General features: G+C 38.6%; 3 protein-coding genes across 4 annotated transcripts; 2 read left to right on the forward strand and 1 right to left on the reverse strand.

Moving 5' to 3' along the window:
• Positions 1–1,599: 1,599 nt before the first annotated feature.
• Positions 1,600–8,320, forward strand: LOC121890146 (E3 ubiquitin-protein ligase TRIM21-like). The gene is made up of 11 exons (XM_042402432.1): positions 1,600–1,699; positions 2,420–2,865; positions 3,901–4,036; positions 4,135–4,230; positions 4,844–5,077; positions 5,585–5,744; positions 5,949–5,975; positions 6,089–6,264; positions 6,545–6,889; positions 7,863–7,988; positions 8,250–8,320. Exons 2-11 carry the CDS (start codon positions 2,432–2,434, stop codon positions 8,262–8,264), a joined length of 1,749 nt encoding a protein of 582 aa, XP_042258366.1. The 5' UTR covers positions 1,600–1,699; positions 2,420–2,431; the 3' UTR covers positions 8,265–8,320.
• LOC121890148 (carbohydrate sulfotransferase 12-like) lies at positions 8,278–14,526 on the forward strand. 2 transcript variants are annotated; one of them, XM_042402433.1, is made up of 5 exons: positions 8,278–8,380; positions 8,784–8,959; positions 10,562–10,705; positions 10,828–11,135; positions 11,995–14,526. In XM_042402433.1, exons 1-5 carry the CDS (start codon positions 8,278–8,280, stop codon positions 12,233–12,235), a joined length of 972 nt encoding a protein of 323 aa, XP_042258367.1. In that variant the 3' UTR covers positions 12,236–14,526. The 2 variants fall into 2 exon arrangements, with proteins under 2 accessions (XP_042258367.1, XP_042258368.1); XM_042402434.1 differs by lacking the exon at positions 8,278–8,380 and adding an exon at positions 8,475–8,506.
• A 4,328-nt stretch (positions 14,527–18,854) lies between these two features.
• On the reverse strand, positions 18,855–22,441 carry ndufb11 (NADH:ubiquinone oxidoreductase subunit B11). Its single transcript, XM_042401065.1, has 3 exons — positions 22,186–22,441; positions 20,598–20,728; positions 18,855–19,068 (listed from the first exon to the last, which is right to left on the reverse strand). The coding sequence occupies exons 1-3, from the start codon at positions 22,354–22,356 to the stop codon at positions 18,939–18,941; spliced, it is 432 nt and encodes a 143-aa protein (XP_042256999.1). The 5' UTR covers positions 22,357–22,441; the 3' UTR covers positions 18,855–18,938.
• Between the last annotated feature and the right edge of the window lie 684 nt (positions 22,442–23,125).

Genomic DNA, 23,125 nt, shown 5'->3' on the forward strand with positions numbered 1-23,125 from the left:
AGCAATGTCTCTACAGAGTAAATGCTGTATATATTCAGCGGTGCACTCAGGCTGTCTCAGGGGCAGGGGCGAAAAAATATAAAGGGCACTTGATACATTCAATGGGCCCCCACTTCACAATGTTTTTCTCCCATACAGTGCACCCTACAGGGCACCTTTTTTCATTGAAAGGGCACTCAATTCTGCACTTCAGTATGTTAGACTTAGGGGAACCCTAAATTGCACCTTTTCCTTTTTTTTTTTCTTTGTTCACTAGAAAGGCAACCATACAGGACCCCCAGGTCATTCCATTGCAACAGCATCATAGGGCACTGCATTACATCCTCCTCATTTTAAGAGCACATCATATTTTCTCATTTTTGGGGTTCTTTATAGCGCACTACCACATTTTCCTCCACTGTAAGGGCTCCATGAGGGCACCTGATTCCAGATTGTCACATATAGAGGTCCTCTATAGGGCATTTCATCCTGATTTACCCATAACTAGACAGTCATTACCGAACTTTGGTATGTTTTCTCCTTTGTGTGGGACACCTTCGAGGGCACTTTATCATACTGTGGGGCACCTTAGAGGGCACTTAATCATGCTCTCTAGATCACCAGATCACCATGCCCATCAGATCACCAGGGGGGCGGTTGCCCCTATGTTACCCCCCTGAGTCCACCAGTGTATACATTAATATTGCAGGGTACAGTATGACTTACTGATCAACAATATGGCACCTGGAAGGAACTTAAAGAGAATTTATACTTTATGTATTATTAATTATCAGGTAACAGTTTTATTATTACAGGGTTCAGTAGGGCCATTACTGAGCAACAAAGCTGGGATGGGTTAATGAGTTCTGTGGCACTTTATACATCTGCAGCGATTCATTTCAAAACGACCATACACTTACCAACAAAAAGAGTATAGGAAAACTACATAGGTCCTTGTTTAAGGTTTGAGTTCCTTACTGAATAACTATGGGGTACATTTGTATTTTTACTTTGAAATGAATATCAGAAATAGATACCAAGTAGTTAAACATACTTACAGTATAAATTCTCTTAAAATATTCCTCCCAAAGTTGCTCTTATATTGCATGTTGGTGGACTAGTTGTGGCTAAATTGGCACAGATTTCATGTTAGTATCTTTTTTGGAGGATCAGAAATTATGCAGTTTTCTTGTTTTGTTGCCACACAACAATATGAATCTTGATAATCTTTCAATTTTGAGGAATTAGCAATTATCTTTAAACACTCATGCAAATAAGGCAAATGTAAATGTAGACTGGCATTCCCTCTGTCTCAAGTTACTGTTTCATTTCCTTCATGGTACTTGTGCAGATTTGACATTATGGTCAGAGTTTATAGTTTAAAGGGAACTAAAAAGTTTCTATCATACATCATAAAGTAGCTGACCTGAGCAAGTAAATAAAAATGTAATGTCATATGACTGGCGGTAACTACAGTATGGGAAATACCTGCATTACTGACTGGTACATGTTAACATTAACATAACAACAAAAGATATTGTCACGGATTCTTTTGGTTTCAAAATGTTCTTACTGGAAATTCCAATGCCACGCCTGCTTTTGTGAACAGACAGCTAGTGAAGTACAAAAATGATGGGCACAGTCTAGTGACGTTCCTTCTTCTGGTATAAATAAGGACCAGGTGTCAACAGACTTATAGAAGAACACAGAGAGAAACAAGGTGAGCAGTTAACCCAATGAATGGATGATGAAATAACTGGCAAGACACACATATGTACAGTTAATGCCTGAACTTGAATGGCTTTTTTTTCCTTTTTTCCTTCCTTTTCCTTTAATTACTTTTAGAAGTATTGGATTAAAAATGTACAGTATAGTATTGTTTGCATTATTATTGTAGCTATATTACTTGCAATTGTACTATACTTATACTTATTATCATTAGTAGCAGTACTACTTAGTTGTACTTATATAGTATAGTATTAGTATTAGAATTCGTGTTGGTATTGCTTTTGTTTTACTTTTAGCCATAGTGTTGGTGTTACTCTCACTATTTGTAATGGTTTATTATTATTGGTATCGGTAGTACTGTAATCAATGTAAACAAACCAACCAACTGGATCTGCCAAACTGGTTTCATATCATGGCCATGTCACTGGTGGCACTGGCAACTGTGGTACTGATAAGTGTAACTAAAATATAATATTCAAAGTAATTACTTACTAATGCTGCCCTGTATTTCTAAACAGAAGTTGTCTTAAAAGTGGAAATGTGTAAACACTACTTAGGAGTCAGGAAGTACTGGATCACGTGCACTATCCTTATCCTACTACTACAAACTGCTCTACCGCTGCTGTTTTGGATCAGACATTTCTGACTGTTCATAGCTAATAAGCCAGAGGTTTTCCTCTCCCATAAATTTGATCTTGTCTTATTTAAACAGGTGACATACACAATGGCCTCCTCCACTTCTCACCAATCCAGTTTCAAATGCTCTATTTGTCTTGATGACTTCACTGATCCTGTATCCACCCCTTGTGGACACAACTTTTGCAAAGTCTGCATAAACACCTACTGGGATTCAACAGACATTATCCAGTGTCCACTTTGTCAGCAAGACTTCAAGAAAAAGCTGCAGTTAAGCGTTAATGTCTTGCTCAGAGAGCTCATTGAGCAAAAACAGACAAACATTCAGAACGTCCCAGAGAAAGAGACCAAAACTCAAGATATTTTTTGTGATGTGTGTCCTGGAGAGAAAAAGGTGACGGCAGTCAAGTCCTGTCTGCACTGTGAAAACTCTCTTTGTTCTGAACACCTGAAACCACACCAGGATGATGCTGAGCTGAAGACTCATGAGCTGCTGGATCCTGTTAGCAAACTGAAGGAGAGGTGAGGCCTGGACAAGTGTTGGTGCTATAAACTGTGTATGTGAATGGTGTAGGTGAGAGGTTTCATGCACCTTTGGACCATAATTCTTTATGATATTTCATTGTAGCATAAATTACATAACAATCCATATATGTAGTTTGTGCACAGCAATCTGAAACATGCTGTGCTTTGTAACACTGCAAATTAATCATCTATCAATCAGACTAAGAGTCTACAACCATGATCTGTGAGGCTGTACTTGCATGCTGTATGCTAATGCTAGCTCATCATTCTCCTATTCTGATAATGTTTACCATGTTCACCATCTTAGTTTAGCATGTTAGCATGCTAGCATTTACTAATTAGTGCTAAACACAAAGTACAGGTGATGCTAATGGAAATATCCTTAGTTTTTTGCAAATATTTGGTCATAAAACAAAGGATTGGACAAATTAAAATGATTTTGACCCAGTAGTGGTGGTAGCTGAAAATTTAGATTATGACATTACAATTCATCCCAAAAGGGACACACATTTCATGACAATCCACCCAATAGTTATTGAGATCTTTCAGTCAAACCCACAAAATTCCCAAACCTCAATGTGGCACTTGAGGAAAAGTCATGTATCTCCAAAGTCAGTAGGATTCATCCTCTGGGAACCATGGATGTCTGTACAGAAGACCATGGTAATCCATCCAAAGTGGTGGACTGAATGACTGAATGACTGAATGACAGACAATGCCATTGCTGGTGGGCCAGACCAAAACTACCCTTTGGTTTCTGACACTGTGGAACCATAAATATCGGAGAAATAGTAATGCTGTTCACACAAAAGCAATCATACTTTCTTCAAATATGACAGTCCAAAACAGGATATCTAGACAGTTTATTGAACATCAGCAGTAAACAGCTAGTATACCTGTATTAACCTTATACAGGCTTCAGTTAAGAGAGGTAAACTATAAACAAATGTGACTTAAGCCCAGGCAATACAGCAAAAAATAAAAAATAAATGAAATTCCATGTGCATGTGCATAAATTAATTTCATCAACAGGGTGTGCAAGCAGCACAAAACTCCTTTGGAACTGGTCTGCCATCAGGATCTGACTTGTGTGTGTTTGTTATGCATCAAATCGAACCACCAAGACCACAAGTGTGTCCCTTTGAAGAATCGCCTGAGGAAGAAGAAGGTTGGACTAACAGAATAACTATAGTTGATCACAGTATTGATAATGAGTCAGCATAGTTTCATTTCAAATTTGAATTATTAACTATGTTTTATGCTCAGGCCCAGGTAGACAAAGAATTGGCAGAGGTGCAGCAAGAGATCAACAACAGGAAAAAGTTGGTAGTAAAGGTTGAGAAATCAGGGGAAATCAGTGAGGTAAGTCAAGCTAATTTAGATGGATGGATTTGTAAACTCTGGCTTGGTAACCTCTGTGTCAGAAGCTGATTTCTTCTAGGGTTACAAGATGATTGGAGGGCCTGGTAACAGAGGAAGAACATTCATCTAAACTTTTAAATATCATTTATGCTGTATTCAGTGCATTGTTTAGACAAACATAAATATCAAAATGATTAATTTAACTGATTTCCATACTTGCAAAGCCATCGAACTTTGTAGAGGTGGAGGAAGTATTACACCATGATACACTGAGAAAATATTCTATTACAAGTAAAGATCCGACATTGAAAAAGTAAACAAATATTATTAGCAAAATGTACAAATAACCATGTGTAATAAGAAACAGGTTTCTCACAGGAACAAACTCATGGTGAATTATTTACTACCTCACTCTTCAGGTCTTCTCAGCTCTATGGAGTATTTTAGCATCTTTCAGCTCGTTTTGGTTTTATGCTCTTAAAATCAAGTGTTCACTACCTGCACAGCAACATTTTGAGCATAAATTTATAATTTGTATAGTAACTAGTAGCCGTAGTAGAGGACAAGCATGAAATGTACAAATTTGTGACTTCTGAAAACAATTCTATCACAGAAAAACACCAGGACAGACATTGAAGACACCCTGAGGATCTTCACTCACTTGCAACAAGTGGTAAAGCTAAATGAGGCAGCAGTTGTGGCTTGCCTCACCTTGTTACAGAGGAAAGCTGAAAATCGCAGTGAGTCTATCAAAGAAAAGCTTCAAGAGGAAATCAGTGAACTGGAGGAGAGAAAAAGTGAACTTGAGCAGCTCTCTCAAATTGGGGACGATCTCCATCTTCTTCAGGTATACTGTGGCATTTTTGTTCCTCTTTTTCCATAAACAATAGAATAATTGCAGGCTGGAGGTGCTTGCCAGTTAGCTAACTAGACAACAAGTCTTCATGCGGGCATGTTTAGGCACTCACTGTGTCTGATTAAAATCAGCTTAGAATCATGGTCTTAGTTTAATTCATAAAAAGTCAACAGTGGCTTGAATCATGCCACATGACATATGTAATTTTTTTCAAAGCTCCTGTGTTACCAAAGCTCACCACACTTGAGGCTCAGGACATGAATCCAAAAAAAAAAAAAACAATTACACCTATTGCTGCTATGGTCTTCCATAGAAACCAGTGGCTGCTGGTTAAAACTGAATGCTTTAAAAATGGTCTAAATGTAATGGTGGACTAAATCATGCAAAAGCTGGCCTCCTAGAGCAACTGTGCCTGTAAGGAATTTTTGTAAACCCAAAATTTACAGTCCACATAATAACCATCCAGAGTCAAGTATTTGTCCTACATTCTCACTCCAGAGTTTGCATTCTCTGTGTGAACCACCGAATACTAATGACTGGTCGGAGATCAGTGCCTACAGTGATTCAGCAGTGGCGACTGTGCGATGTGCTATTAATAAGACACTAATGGAACTTCACATTACAGTGAATGATGAAATGAAAGCATTGGTTACAAAAGGTAAGGCAAAATAATATTATTTTCTCAAACAGATAAAATGACCAGTAGTTGATGAATATTTATATTTGACACATTTGTTCACCAGTATACAAGTTTACCTTAAAGTGCAATCATCATCCAAAATATACCAAAATGCAGTCATGTGTGTGTGGTTTATTCACCATCATCCATTTTTTCCTCCATTTTTTATGAATGTCCTTACAGAGATAAAGAGAATTCAAAAATATGCAGGTGAATCTTATATTTTATCACTAATGAAAACATGAATGCTCTTTTTTCACATTTTTTTGTCTGAACCAAAAAATGTAAACTCAAGTTTCTGCTGTTCTTGTGCTCTCTGTCAGTGGATGTAACTCTGGACTCCAACACAGCAAACAGTCTCCTCATTGTGTCCAATGATGGGAAACAAGTGAGGAATGGAGGAATTCCTCAGAAACTGCCAGACAACCCAGAGAGGTTTGACACTCTTCTTGGTGTTCTGGGAAAAGAAGGATATTCCTCTGGGTCCTTCTACTTTGAGGTCAGTGACTTTTTAGTTTCGTTAAGATTCGGGAATAGCAAATGATGACAGAAAACACTTTTGATTTGTGCCTGTCTTAATCCTGTCAGGTAATTACCAACCAATTACTTAAATGTTAATATAAAACAATACTTATGTCCATATCTTGACCCCATGTCTGCTTGGCACCTAAATACAGATACTATTTGAAGCTAAAATATAGAGATGAAGATAGTAGCTTTGCTTTACTAATACAGTTTTTACAACGTTTATTTCAAAATATTATCTGTTTTGTCCAAAGGTGCAAGTCGAAGGCAAAGCTGGTTGGGACATTGGGGTTGCCTTGGAAACAGTCGAAAGGAAACAGCGGTCTGATGTCTGTCTGAGACAAGGCTATGCTGTCCTGATGCTGCGGGATGAGAAGACACTCAAAGCTTGTGACAAGCCCCAAGTGGAGATTAATCTCCCCAAGAAGCTCAAAAAGGTCGGGGTGTTTGTCGACCATGAGGAGGGAGAAGTTTTTTTCTATGATGTCGGTAATATGGCCCATATCTACTCCTTTCCTCGTTGCAGATTTCCCAAGAAGAAGTTACACCCTTACTTTAACCCCTGCACCCAACATGAGGGCAATAACTCAGCCCCAATGGTAATCACTCCCGTTAGTTAAAAGGAAATAAATTAACTCAAGATTATTTCAATGTAGGTGGCAGTTGTTTGTCAGAAACACATTGTTGAATAAATCAATGTGCTTATGTATAAGCTGGTATTATGACATGATTCAACTATATTCAAGACCATTTTGAAAACTAGTCAGATCAAAGAACTAAATAATGTTTTGGTGTTTTAAAAATGATCAACATGCTGTATTTGCAATGGAATATAATCATATCATATATTCATATAATCAGAGTAATAAAGATGATTTCCATTTTCTTTGCATTGAAATCAGCTGACCAGATTTCTTTATAAGTGCTGATGAGCAAATGTAGATTGTGGTTTTGTCAGTCAACAACAATATCAATTCCAATAGGCATGGAGAGTTCATTTTGAGGGATTTATTTATGAGAAACAAACAATTAACAAAGAAGAATTACACTTTCCTAATTTATTGCTTTATTTGTGTATTTCATCATGTTTCATTTATGTATTTTCAGACTCGATCAGCTTTTGGAAGAAACCATGTAGTAATTATTTAGAAGGCTGTATGTTTCAAAGACGACTTCAGTGCATGCACAGCAACTGCTGTATGTGATTTTACTAAAGCAGACAAGGTTTTCAAAATGCAAAACAGCCTGCAACTATGTGCTCTTTTAGCTTAATTTAAGAAAAAAATAGAGCGTTGCATTCAGATTAACATTAACAAAATGATATCCAGAAATAAAGTCTTTCTTTGATTTCATCACTATTCTTGCATTTTCAGTGGGGGATTTTTGTTTGTTTGTTTTTTTTATTGACTGAAGCAAAAATAGATGAACAAAGAAGCAAATTGAATAGTTGGCAAGGTCATGACTTTTATGCGACGGAACATTTCTCACTCAATAAGCAAAGAGGTGTGGATGTATTTTACACACTGAACAAGGATATTGAACAAGGATATTGCGTTCACTCTCATTTCACAGTCATCATACTGCAGATGTGATGAGACTTTTGTCAGTAAAGATCTCTGGAGGACAAACAGTATGCAGACAAGTTTCTGTAGGTCTACGGTAGTGATCAGTGATTTTCTCTCTGTACTTTGCAGCAAGGTGAGTGATGATTGATTATGTGTGAAGTTTGTACTGAACTCTAGAAAATGAATAGAATATGTTGTATTCATTTAGTTTGATCTCAAGAACACTGAAACTAATGCATGTGGCTTCAGTTTCAATTTAAATCTGGATTTTTTAAAATTATTTTATATAAATTATTTATAAATAGTGGCTTAATCACTCTTACTAGAATAATAAAGTGTCCTTAACAGTTTTGACATTGAGTGTCCTTTCATTGTCTCTGGTTCATTGGCAAAGGCTGACACCGTGTAAAACTCTGGCTGCAATGGCAACACACAGAGGATTCCTGCTGCAGCTTGGATTTCTGGGATTCACCTTTCTCATAATGTTGTCATTTTACCAATGGAACATATCACAAGAAAAGCAAGGTACAGTATTTTATTTGTGTGTGTGTGTGTGTGTGTATGTGTGTGTGTGTGTGTGAGTGATTGAATGAGTCACTCTTTCTGCTGTGCATCCTGCTCCTGGTTGAGAATGGATGTGGTTCATATGATGTAAGCTTTGTTTGTATTTTGTGCTCCACTACCTTTGAAATGTATACAGAAATAATAAGTGAATTAGTCGATGGTGGAGCAGTGACCTCACCCCTGATTACTTTTGGATTATCATGTTTTTTAAAGCCAAAGGCAAATGTTTGGCCTTTGGCTTTCACCTGTACCTGCCATCTCTTTAAGAGAGAATCCACTCTGAATCAGTATTAAGTTAGCACTTATAATATTAAACAGTTACAACACAGAATATCATAGATTTTGGTTTGTATTCTTATTGCAGCAGAGAGGATGCATCAGCTACAGGAACTGAGAAAGCAGCTGCTAAGAGAAATGTGTGATGGTGACAAAGAGGCATTCTCTGAGGGGAAGCACAGTTTAGACGACTTAACTGATGAAGAACTGAAGAACTTCATTGTGGATGACAATCACGGCATCATCTACTGTTACATTCCCAAGGTGATGAACACATAAAACATATTCACAGTACACAATGTGGACATACTCTCTTCAGCAACTGTTAAAGAATATGATCAATTTAGTCTTTTTTCCCCCACGAAATAAATTCTTTCACTGACCATTTCAGGCCTAAACTCCACTTACTTGATTGGCATTTGCATTTGAACTCATCATATTTGGTTCTTTCTGCTTCAGAGCAAATCTTCCAAATCAGTAATCTGCACTACACTTCCCGAAGATGTCTTATTATTTAAACAGTATGGCCAGTATGTTTCTTTTTCTTTAGTTTTTCGGTTGATTAACCTTGGGTTTCCATACAATGGGTTATTTTATTTGTGTATCCTGTCATAGTGATGATAATACCATAACTACCCAAATGATTCAGAAAGTTACATGATACAGACAGTCATCCCTTAAAGTCCTCCTCCACTAAAAAAATTGTTTTTCTTCTTGTTCCTACAGTTGAATGTTTGAGCTTCACTGTGCAGAATAATGTATGTGCAGACTTTGTTTACATTCATCTGCTGAAAGTGGAAAGTTTCTCTATGCTCATATAAAATCTGATTTTAAGGGGCAGGCCTATGAGCAGGATTTATGACATCACGACTAGTTTGGAAGCCAATCATGGTCCAGTGTGCAATTTATACATGTGTGATGTGGAAACTTGAAACCTGCAGTGCACATACACTGAGAAAGTACTTTACAGTGAAGTAGGAGACATGTGGTGTACAGAAGTTACACTCCTGAAATGAAATATATTTGCATAGTCATAGACTGTAAGTTTTCATGAGGGAGAAGGAGTTTTTTTAATGGAAAAACCATATCAGACACACATTATTGTTCCAAGTAGAGTATTTTTTTGTCTTATTATGTCTAAATACATGTCTACAGGGGACCTTTAACTTCAAAAACTTCTTCAGGTTAGAATTTAGTGAACTAAAGACATTCCCATCAGTCTCAGCTATACTTTGTGACTAGTTCAAATTAGAAAATGTTTGCATTCTAACATGCTAAACTAAGGATGGTGAACATGATACCCATTTAACATTAGGATGTTAGCATTGTCACTGTAAGCATGTTAGTATGGTGATGTTAGCATTTAGCTCAAAGCTCTGCTGTGTCTAAGTAATGCATCACACAGCTGCTAGCATGGCTGTAGACTCTTAGAGCCCTATTTTAACAACCCAAAGCACATGGTCTGAGGCGCATGGCACAAGTGCATTTAAGATATGTCCAAATCTACTTTTGCTTGTTTGACGCCAGAAAAAATGGTCAGAGCACCAGGCGCATGGTTCAAAGGGGTTGTCCATAGTCTCCTAATTAATCATGGATGTGTTTTGGGTGTAACATGCAATAAACCAGTCAGGATGTCATCTCCCATTCCCTTTAAAAGCAAGGTGTGCTTGCACCTTGGCGGATTGCTATTGTAATGGCGCATTTGCAAAGTAGTAAGAAGGAACACTTCTCTGTAGAGGAAACTGATTTGCTCATGCGCAAAGTGAAAGTGCACGATCCATAACAAGCACACTGGCCATTGCTGCTCCTGGACCCTCACGTGGCCAGTCCCAGGCCACGAGTTTAAGATCCTGTTCTTATCTACAGGTGGCTTGTACCAACTGGAAGAGGGTTATGTTTGTCCTGAACCAGAGCGAGCCATATCTTGACCCCATGTCCATATCTCCTGACTTGGTCCACATGCCCGACAAGCTTAGTCTCCTAAGCAGCTTCCCAAGAACAGAGATGAAGGTCAGTTCATACAGTGACATTAGAAATAGAAAGTGCACCCACCTTTGTTTCTGGAGTATGTATTCAATCAGAGCAGATTTAGAGTGACAAGGGGTTCATGTATTCTAATTTGTTGACTACAGGTGAAGCTGAAGCACTACACCAAGTTCATGTTTGTCCGGGACCCGTTTGTCCGTCTTATCTCAGCCTACCGAGACAAGTTCCAGCGGTACAATGAGTACTACTACCAAAATTTTGCCAGGGACATTCTGCGTCTGTATGGCAACCAGCCTGATACACCGGAGACAGTGGAGGAGGCCTTCACATCAAACATACGCCCCTCCTTCTACAACTTTATTCAATACCTGCTGGACCCGCAGACAGAGATAGAGGAGCCCTTTGAACCCCACTGGAGGCAGATGCACCGCCTGTGCCACCCCTGCCTCATACAGTAAGATCTTTTTTGCTGGCAGAGCTGTAGCTATAAAAGTAACATCCTCTGTGTTGTTTCTGGATTTGTGTAAATTGGATGGGGATTTCATTAAGCTGAGGAGGAATTACCATTCTACCAATACACACAAATTACACTCAGTGTTTTTTTAAAGGTTGATTCTAACATTTTTGAAGACTCAGTATTTTTTAACAATGAAAATTAAATAAAAATAAAAATGGATTTTTAAAATGTCAGCAGAAAAACTATATTCTGGTGAAGTAGAGTGAGCTTTGAAACAGCTTTTAGACATCAAAATTAACAGAAAATATAACTGCATAAAGGAAAACTTTTTTATGGCCTTAGCATTTCTAAAATCCCAGCTACAGCACTTTTTGCCAGGGCTGGGGTCTTCGATCAGCTCTAAATAGAAAAGGATTATTTAGCTTAACCTGTATGTCAAGCTCCAGAAACAGTGGATCTTGCACTTTCTGTAATGCAACTCAATAGCATATCTTTGTTAGAGCCTCCCTGCTGGGCAAATAATCATGTCTTTCATACTCCACGCCCCCAGTTTTAATGCAGTATATCCTTTAAAGCTTTCTAGCCTCTGAGCCAAAGCTGAAATAACCCTGATGATGACATGATCAGGGTTATTTTTAGCAGACTTTAGAAAGGTCAAAGACCCCAAAACACATTGACTATAAAATTGTGCTGAATAGTATTTCTAATGATGAGTACTGATGAAAATGATGATCTTGACATGTAAAATTGGTGGAATGCACCTTTAACATGAACTGATTACCAACCAATTACTTCTGTGTTAATATGAATTAATGCTTATGGAATCTGTAATTTGACATTGGTTTGTTCTTCTCAGGTATGATTTTGTTGGCCATCAGGAGACTCTTCAGGAGGATGCTGAACAGCTGCTGAAGATCTTGAAACTGGAGGATGACATTAAGTTTCCTCCTTCCTATGAAAACATGACTTCCCCTTTTTCAGTGTTGGACTGGTTTGGAACAGTGCCCCTAGAGGAGAAGAGGAAACTGTACAAACTCTATGAGGAGGACTTCAGGCTGTTTGGCTACAGAAAACCCCACAAATTGCTTGATGGTTAAGATGTTACAGTTTGGACTTCCCTACCAGTGAGCATAGTAACAACAATATTTAGACCTGAGCCAAGAGCAATCACTAGGATTTTATGCAGATAAATCATGACAAGCAGCAGCGTGGTTACATAATAGTTTTCACTTGTTTAGCTATAAGCACGAAATAAATGGGGATGGACAAAATTTTTGATTTCATGCTTGAGGTTTTTATCACATGTTAACATGTTTACAGACCCTGCACATGTCTGTATTTCCCTAAATGAGCTTTTTCTCTTCTTTTTTCAAATAAAGAAAATAAAATCATCATCCAAGTCCCACTATAACCCATCATATCTGTGTTGTTTCACCTTTGACTGTAAAATGCTTCCACAAAATTTTTAAAAAAATGAAAAACATTACATGATGTTGACCAATGTTTTTTATCTAAATGTTCGTGTTTGTTTTCCTTGTTATTGTTCTCCAAACATATATGGCTCTGTCCTGCAGCTGCATATAGCTCAACTCCTACTACATCATGATACATGACCAACAGGGCAGGTCTGACCTATTATCGCTGACCAGACCGCTATACTCAATGATATGGCCTGTCAGAGTTAGGTAAATATCAAAGCCAAACTAGGACTTGACAGTATGCTACAATGCCTTGCAGTTTGCCTCAGTGATTTACATTCGTACTAGTCATCTAGCCTTTATTTTTAGCTAGCACACACACGTCTTGACAACAATTAAGCTAGAGAAGCTGTAACATTTGCTATCACTCACCAATACCGCAGCTCCATCTGTTTTTTTTACCCCTTCACAAGGATTATTTGTTACTAAACTAATGGTTTTATCTCCAAATTAATGTAGGATGTCTCAACAGATATATTGCTGGCTAACGTTAGCTAAGCAAAGCGCAAATGCTAACTTACTTCATTGACAAACAAAGTACCAAGTACTGGTACCAAAGTACCAAGTTCTGGTAAGTAACTGGTGATAAAGGTCCAGATTTTTAGAGGCATATAAAATCTGGCAATTAGCACCACTTCCTAACAATAATAGGAAACATTATTGAGAGAGCTGGCTAATGTTAGCCCTCCTGAATAGCCATCCTGAAAGGCTTCCACCTGCGTTCCTTTCCAGGTTTTTCAAATGGAAACATCCACTCAGCTGTTAGCAAAAAGCAGTGCTGTGGGTTACAAATCACTCCAGCCCCACACACCACACACACACACACACACACACACACACACACACACACACAGTTCACTGACAGTGTCTTCCTAACATACTTGCTCACTGTAAGTTAGAAGTTGGGTCTATGTCAAATCTGTGATTGTGGCCTGTGCAGAGTGAGGCATTCAGGTGGTAGTAGTGGTATGTGGAAATATCATCCTCCCAAAGTAGTGTGAGACCACAGCTTGGTTTATCGACCTTGTCAATGACTGGTTTGATTTGATAACATCAAGAGGATATCTTTATGGTCAGTAAACGTTGAGCATGGAAAATAGATCTAATCCTAAAACAGTGACCAACTACAGCCACTTACCACTTACAGCCACTTACAGCCCTACAACATTTGTACACAGACTCCATCTCTGCAGATGCAAATGAGAACCTTCACTCATAGCTGCATGCACTTACCATGCACCCAACTGCAAAAGATTGTCACGTCTGAAGAATATTGCCTGTAGTCAGTTTGATGGCAATGGCCACAGGCACAGTCAACCTTTGTTGACTACACCAACACTTCCACACCTGGCTAAAGAGGAACCTGTGGAAATCCTGGAACCTCCCAAAGAGGAGAGAGAGTCTCTGCCACTCCTAAAACCATAGGTTCTGTACTACCTCACAGGGTGGGCTGTATTTAAGGAGTTGAAAACTTGTACATCCATCAGAAAATGTCCACACACACCATCTACGGCTCCACCAGCTAATGGAGGAAAATAAAGCAAAACTTTTTTCAGCTGAAAATCATGTGGGCCTCCTCATGGAGACAATGGATGTCTACACAGACTGGTACCCTCCATGCCATGGCATCAGAAGACAGATCATTTGAAGGCTGACCACACTTAATCTGAGCCAAGCTTCCCTGAAGAGCCAAGCTGAAAGCAGAGAAATACAGTATGAAAGCAGATCAGCCATGAGAGTAACAGCCATCCATAAACTTCAACAAACAAATCTGTTACGTTGGATATCAACAATCTCAATTAACTACTCCGGTCATTTATGCTATTGTTATTGTTAATTTAATGTCCAGCTACCTTTTTTAAATCAATAAATACATTTGTAAGTAATTGCGATGTGTTTTCATAAGGTTGGCTAAGTTAGGATGTCTATTGATGAGACAAGATGTTAGCTAGTATAAGGATTATCAAAAACATTTTTTGGTAAGCCACACTAGCAATTTATTTTAAAAGCATGTCATTGTAAAGTTAGTTAGTTTGCATCATTATTGTCCTTAACGTATTTCCTTCACCACATAAGAACACTTTACCTTGACTATAACAAGTAACGTTAATTAGCTACACTACAGCTATTAACTTTACACTACTTGCCAGAAAACATTTAGCTAACGTTACCAACACAATGTCCATCTCTTGTCTTCGGTGGGGAAAAGCTCCAATTCTCAGCCTGGTTGAGGGGTTGCCACATCCAAATAAATTCAAATATACAAGCTATCTGAGAAAATATACATCAACCAATATATCAAACATTAGCTAGTTAACAATGCAACAAATCGGACTGCCAATGATTAGGTAATGACAGATCAAAAATGAGGAGATGGCGATCCAATTCACCTCAATGTCAGCCAAAGTTAAAGTTTTCACACTTGGCATTCACGCACTACACAGTGACATAATGACCCTTCCTTCTTTTAGAAGCTGTGTCTCAATTCAGGATCCGCATCCTTCAAAGGTTGCATTTGGAGACCGAATGCATCACAGCAGTATGACGAAGACTGTGCCATTTTGAAAGCTCCTTCAAATGCAGCAGAGAAATGTGGGCCTCTTTCCCCAAATTAAGAGGATCCACCAGATTGATCCTTTGCGGCCCAATTTTTTTCAGAATGCATTTTGCACCAACTGGCAGCAGCATGGGCAGCAGCAATGGCGGAGATTTTGACTAAGCTGATGTCATTTTTGCTGTAGGACTGTTAATATGTCACTTTATTAAGTTTTAATATTTTGTTAAGGTGAGAGTGTTACCATTTAGATTCCCAATATGTAGTCAGTTTATCCAAATAACACCTGTTTTTAAATCTGCTGCGACATTTTCGGAGATGTTTCAGAGCTGCTGGCCGGGTGAGACCAGCTGGTCATCTGAGCTGCTGGCAGCCTGAGTCCTGAGATGATCGGTCAGTCAACATGTCGTCATCCCAGGGAGAACATGATGTGATGAACTGATCTGTGTAGCTCTAGTCTCTGCAGCATTTTATTATATGATATAATTCCTCTTGGAGTATAAATATTTGTCTTAAGCTTCATGTTTTTACTGGACTGAACAACAGCGCTGCCTCTGGGGCTCTATATGTGCAGATATCAACACATTTCAATAAATATAAATGTATTAAAAATGAACAGATCATCTATATTAAATTTTATTTTATTTTATCAAGCTTCATAACAGTTAGGATTCTCATTATTGCTACATTACAGACTGAATGACATAATTCACTGCATCTCTCTGTTAATGAGATTTTTTGTGAGAAAAAAATTGTTAGTGGAGCTTTGAGTTGAGATTTTTTTTTGTCACAGTAAAGTCAGGTAGTTGAAGCTGAGCTGCTGTTGTCAGCAAGAACGCTGCTGTTCCAACTGCAGAATGATTGTGTCCTCCTGTCCTCAGAGGCCAGGGCGAATGGAGGCCAGAGAGAGAGATTAGTTGAAAAATATTGAATTAATTAATTAAAATAAAATAATTGTTAAATACATTATTTCATTTACAGTGGTCTTTACAACTATTTATATATATATATGAAGTACATAAAAAGTGGAATAACATGTTGTATGCAGGTTCTTGAAAGGTCTTACATTCATTTTTATAAGTATCAGGCCATAGAAAATGTGTTTATGTATATTTTGGTTCAGCCAAGCAGGGAGTCCCTGGTGGTGCTGCTGGGCCTGAATGGGCTGTCACAATAATAAAATTAAAGTTTCTGGCTCCATTTCTACTAGCTGTGTCCCAGTTGTCAACTGCAGCTGTCAAGGTTGCTGAGCAACACTTCGTGATGCAAGGGTAAGGGCAGGAACAGCTGGTGATGCAAATAGGAAATTTTCCGTAGACCAGACCATCTTATTTAACAATGCTCCATACGACCTTCGCTGTCTAAGGACATGCCTTTGTAGACCGAGTCCTTCGAAGGGTGCGACCCCTTAATTGGGACCCAAATAGAGTTTCCTTGCGTTCTAGTAAGGCTTTCGTCACATGGATGTGGGTGTGGTTTCATCTAAACTGGGTTGGAAAAACAACAGATGCCTCCAGCATAGGTGGCAGTAACACATCTTAGAGGATAGGTTCACAGTTTTTCAAGTCTTTCTTAAAACAACAGTCAGGAGCCCAAATGGACATTGAAACCTTAGACTGTAGAAAGAAATATGGTCACCATGATGTCACCCACTGGTTTGTGGACTGCCACTTAAAAGCCTCAAGTTTGGCAATTTGATTGTCACCATCTTGGATTTGACCGTCGCCAGCTTTGAATTTTGGAGCCAGAAGTGACCATATTTGGACAAGAGGGTGGAGCTGACCCATGCGCTAGCTGCTAGCTTGGTTAGCACAGTGCATTTACAGTCTATGGTAAACTGATAATGCTAATGCTAATTTTCGCTAGCAAAAAAATGAAAACCATTAAAACAAAATATAGCAACAGCTATGCCTATACTCTGAATCTGGGGTTATGCCATGGTTATGTTACATAATCAACATTGTCACTGTGGTAGCAACTTGTCAATCACAAGGTAGCCATGCCTTAAAGCATACCTCGCTGTATCATCTATTTTACTCTAAATGAAACCATAATTTACAAAATGAACATCATGCTGTATTGAAGAAGACTTGAAACTAGTGATTGAGACCATAAACTCATTAGGAAAGTGTTTACTCGGATCATAAATCAAGAAAGAATTAGGGTCATTTTCTCAGACTTCTATACAATCTGACTTCTTTTTGCAACTGGTGGAGTCGCCTCCTGCTGGCCATTAGAAAGAATGCAGGTTCAGGGTACGCTCTACACTGGCTTCACTTCTCAGACTGGGAGCTACTTGCTTGATTGAAACAGGTTTTTCTTGCCGTGATTATTCCTACCTAACATTAGAAGATCCCTTGATAATGCATGTACAATGTAAGTGATGGGGGCCAAAATCCACAGTCCTCCTTCTGTGCAAAAATGTATTAAAAGTTTATCTGAAGCTAATATGAAGCTTCAAATGAGTCAGATCAAGTAGACATCTTTCAACGTTATTCTTTTTAGTGCCAAAGTCCACCTTTTTGTTACTGTACTTGCACCGTGGCATCACCAGCTAAATTTAAAAGTAATAGTATTTCTTTTGCAGAAGATCGTCCCCTGTGACTGATGTGTCAAATATGTTTCATAAGGTACGTGCATCAGTGTGTAAGCAGCATGTTACTGTTGTAGCTGCTGGAGGTGGAACCAGTTTAAACTACTTTATATACACTTAGCTAGTTTAGTCCAGTAGTTCCAGGGGTAGGGCCCCTCCAAAGGGTGACCAGATAAATCTGAGGGGTCGCAAGATGATCAATGGGAGAGGAAAGAAGAAAAAACAGAGCTCTGATACACAAACCTAGATTCATTTTTCAGACTTTTCACTAATCAGAAGTAACAGCTTACACAATTCTCTACCAGAAAACGTAGTTTGGCACTGATGAACTTATAATTTAACTGCAGTCTGTCAAAATCATACATCACACCTATCTTTTGTTGTGTTGTGTTTGTTTTGTTGACAGTTGAAGTGAACCTTAAATAATCACCAATTGCAACAAATGAATGAACAAAGCTGATTTCATGGCCATCACTGGATAACCTGGTAAATTAAATATGCTCTTTATGTAGCGTTAAGCTATCAATGAACAAATCCCTTCGATGAACCAGTCAACTGGAAAAAAAACATCTCAGTATCAGCATGTAGATGGTCACACAAAATCTACAGTAAAAGTAAATATTTTACCTTGTGTCATTTATGAATTTTATCTATACTTATACATCCATTTTTCATGATGAATATTTTCCTTAACATTCACTAACACGGCCCAGTCACCTGTCAACAGTCAATGATGTCATCCATAGCAATGGGGTAAATCTGCCCTGGTGGTAAGATTCAGATGATGTTTCAGTTCAAATTTACCCTGAATGTGACATAGCAAATGCATATTTGTGAAATTACCACCACATTCAAAAGAGTTTAGTCACTGCATATCCCCGCTCATTAATGTGAATAAACAATCAATGGGATCAAGTAGAATTTTGAATGTTTGTTATTTGTAGGGCTAGATATTAAACCTAATTTCTCTCTTGATGCTGACCACAGTGTGTCCATAGCACCGAGAACTGAAAACTGTCAAATACTGATAGCTTCCATTGAAAGGGTCCAATCGTTGCAGATTCACAAACATCATTGTCCACTCATAACAATTACACAATTAAACAAGTACATCATTTATTCTGTCACAAAGAAATACAGTGATCCTGAAATACATAAAGTGGATGCTGGACATCCTACTCCTCTCCAGCTGTGGGCAGAACAATCTTGTTTGGGTCATAGTAGTTCTCTCCTATGAGAGGAAGACCCTCCTTCTCTTTCTGCTGGATCACACGCTCAGCCTCCCTCCTGGCCCACTGCCGCATGCTGGAACACACAGAGAGAGAAACTTTTAACACTAAGCATCAATAATAAACCCAAGCTTGACTGTAAACTCCAAAAAGCTAAACATTTAATCCCTCCACCAAGACCCAACGTGTTCAGCCAGAAAGGTCTGAACCATAAAGCAAGTTCCCACCTAGTCTGGCTTTTCTTTAGGATCCTGGATAACCGGTATCACTAGCTCACTAGCTTATCAACTAGCTCTGTTAACTCTGGGTTTTCCAACTACAACATGTTCATGTGTTTATGAATTAGTGGAAGTACTTAATATGAAAAGAGATGAAATAGTCAGCGACAGCATAAAGTGATATTCCACAAGGTAAAACGTAAACAATATAATCACACAAGTGCAATTTAAGATGTAGAAACACCAGAAATAATTTCCAAATATTAAAAGTAAGGATAAGGCTTAAAGTAAGTGTGGGGATTATATATGTCTTTAGTATGAAGTGAATATTGTTATTGTTATTATTGTTTCTGTTGCCAAAGCAAAGAGAGGAAGAGTAGTTAATGCCTAATGCCTATATGACCCAAATGTTGCCTTTATAATCATGGGATCTAATCACAGTGTGTGGATATTTATTAGCTGCAATGATTAATCAATGAATCAGTTAGTGGAGTGGCAGAAAATGAATCAGCAACAAAATAAGACATTTGAAAACGTCACTTTGGACATAAGTCTGATTTTCTGTGTTCCTGCACTGTTGCTGCTGTTATTTTGTTCCATACCGTGCTAAACAATGTTTCTACTGTTTGCACACTTTGATCACTGTTAAACTATCACATGTGACCAGTGAATGTGGTCAGACTGATAGTGATGCTGCTGTGAAAATTAAACCTTATTAAAACATCTCAAAAAGCAGCTTTAAATGAATAAACATGTTTCAATGGAGTGAGTTCTGTAGTTCATCATTTAATATGTTTTAGTGTTCAAATTCCCATTGAAATGTCAAATTAAATGCCATATGTTATGGCTCTGTTGGTCTTTTAACAGTCAAAATCTTTTAGTTGAGTTTGTCTTTTTGCTCAGAGTCTCCAAAACTAAATGTTGATTGGTTCTTTTTAAGTGTGCAAACTGTAATTTTGTTGTATATTTTATCATGTACAAGTCTAGGCAACTCTTCATTATAAAAATTAACAATAGATCATTTATCAATAACCTGTGTGTTCTCATCTAAAATTATAATTATAATCAACATTTTCTCATTATAAAACTAAGGAAGCTGAAACTTTTTATCATTAAACTGCACTTAAGCAGATTTGGGCTTCAGAACTTGCTGCTTTGACAGCAGTTCCGGATTAATTTTAAACCAGTTTATAAGAGCCAAAAAATACAGACTCAGGTCAAATGGTCAACATTCTGATCTGAACTCGTTTATCCTCATATGAAGAACGGGGCTCAGGTTTCCATTGATCTGACTGGTCAGTGGTCAGGCTGTTGGCAGGTTTTCATCTGATCCTTTAAATGACTGCAAAAATGATACCAGATATGAAAGGCTGAAGAAAGAACTCACCCGTGGTCTGGTAAATAGTGGATAAACGTTCCTCCGATGACAAGAGCCACTGAGATGCCAAAGAAGAAGCCCACTTTCATGTTCCAGTCATCCACCACAGGATCACTGGAGAAGCCATGGTAGTCTGGATTCTGAAAAAACACAAATATGAGCAACATCAGACACAGTATAGAAACTTCTACTGCTTTTACCAACATGATTCCAGTCTTTATGTTTTTCTAAGATATGCCATCTTAGATCAGGGCAGGAATGATCTTTTTCAGGCCCAGCAAAAATAAACTATTACAAGGAAATAAAATGTTAGGGTTGTCCCCAGCTCGGGATACTCCGGGTCCATACTTCAGACCACTGCATCTTTCTTCAACACAGCCTGCCTACCATTATGAGAAATATTCATGTCTCCTCCCAGTTACATTACAGTCCAGCTCACCTGCACACTGACCTCTTTTAATCAGCTACCTGAGTGTCATGTTTGACCTGTAAGACTCACGTTTTAATGCTGTTGTTCATCATCTGTGATGTGAAAACATCAGATTCCCACACAGTCAGAGAAAAGTGTGCCCCTGGTTATTAATTCAGTTATAAAAATCCAAGTGCATCACAGCGCGTCTCTCCTGATTGGCTGCTGACAGTGCTGTCAGCTGAAGAGTCAATCACACTGGACAGTAGAGGAGGTTGGACCACTGTCTTGTTCAAAACTTTGCCAACTCTGAATACAGAACAGCACATCAGCGACTGTGTTACTTGTGACTTACAGCTGCATCCAGCAACACCGTGCAGCACTCGGTAAGTTTGCATTGATCCACATAATGTAACTGACTCCTTGCACACTGGTACGATCCGGACTCGAAAAGGAAAAATGTCTTGCAAAACGAAAATAAGCCTCAGTAAAGAGAATTATGCTGCTCCTCACTCACTAACTTTGTCTTTGGTGCTCTGATGGACATGAACACACTGTTAGTAGAGTAAGTCAGTCTGATTGGACAAGACACACAATGCATTCTGGTTGTTGTAGGATTCCCCCTTAAGAGTGGTATGGAGAATCTACTTTTTCTCTAGTCATAGGGTACCAATTTCAAAAATAATTGCACATTTCTACTACATAGGTGACCTCGTTCTAAGAAATCACCATAGTCACTGGGGTGAATTTTCCCTTTAATTAATGTGTGTCCTTAGTTTAGTGTCATCGCTGTCTTCTTCTGTGCCAGTTTTTATAAACTGATCCAAACTGGGCTCTGTTTTTAGGACTCAGCACCTGGACAAGTGTATGTTCGTTAAAATCATCAATAAATATCTAATATCACTTTCAAGTTAGCATGCTGATCTGTGTAAAAAAGTACAGAGTCATCCACCGTGAGTGTTGTAAACCAACGGAGCTGAGCCTGACAGTACGCGAGTACAGGCTGTTTACAAACGTGTGTAAGTTAGCTCTGACACTGAGGAAAGAGGGGCACGGTGCATTTTAGTGTAACGGCATGTTTAGCGTGTCAGAACCACTATCTACTGTGTGTTTGTGTGTGTGTGTGTCTATGTGTGTATACATGCTCAGTGACTGGTTACCGTCTCATTACCACGGAGAGGGACTCACCTTCACATACTGGCTGACCTCGCCGTGTCCGGCCTCTGCGGCGGGGTGCAGTTCTGTCACAGCGGCCGAACCGGCAGCACCGGTCGGTTTAGACTGGGAGACATACCGAACCGATGTGTTAGAGAGTAACCGGGGGAAAGCGGGCCCGTACCGCGACAGTCGGGTCAACATCTCGCCAGTATGGCTGAACCCAAATGTCTACCCTCTGTACTTGTGGATAAAATCCTAACGGACTTCCGTCGTACGTACCTTTACGTGCTCAACGTCATCACGCCAAGACTGCGAGGGCTTCTTCTTCTGCTGTTTATTCTTCTTCTTCTTGAGTTTTATGGCGGTTGGCAAACAACGTCATGGTGCATTACCGCCACCAACTGGAATGGAGTGTGTCTAACTTTAACGTTAACTATAAAATCACTAATTCTAATAATAAATAAAAGTAAGAAAATAAAGTTAAATTCTCTGTATAAAGTTCGTTCTCCTTAGATATTGAAACAAAAATAGATAACACTAGAACTTACTAGAACTTTAAATAATGAACTGCTCAGTCCTGTATGACTAAAACGACCAAAACGTAGCCTGGATATTATTGTTTCCTCTCTGCAGGTTCACCTTGTGGTTCCCATCATAATACTTTTCTTTGAATTTTGTACAACCACCCTCTGGTCTCTCTTCTTCCCTCCGCTTTTGCCACTGTTCTTTCAACTTATGCTTAATTGTGGTCTTTATTTCTACTTTACTAAAGGGTACTATGATGTCAGTGTGATACATTTTTGTGGCTTCCTTTGCACATTTGTCAACTATTTCATTTCCTTTGATTCCTATATGTGCTGGTATCCATACAAATGTCAGAGCCTACTTAGTCCCATCATTTGAATTCAGGGTGCAAAATTAACTTTTTTGTCCACCGGCCAAATGGCTCTCAATAGATTACCATTGCTTT

Source organism: Thunnus maccoyii, chromosome 22 (assembly GCF_910596095.1).
Source record: "Thunnus maccoyii chromosome 22, fThuMac1.1, whole genome shotgun sequence".
NCBI classification, from domain to species: domain Eukaryota; kingdom Metazoa; phylum Chordata; class Actinopteri; order Scombriformes; family Scombridae; genus Thunnus; species Thunnus maccoyii.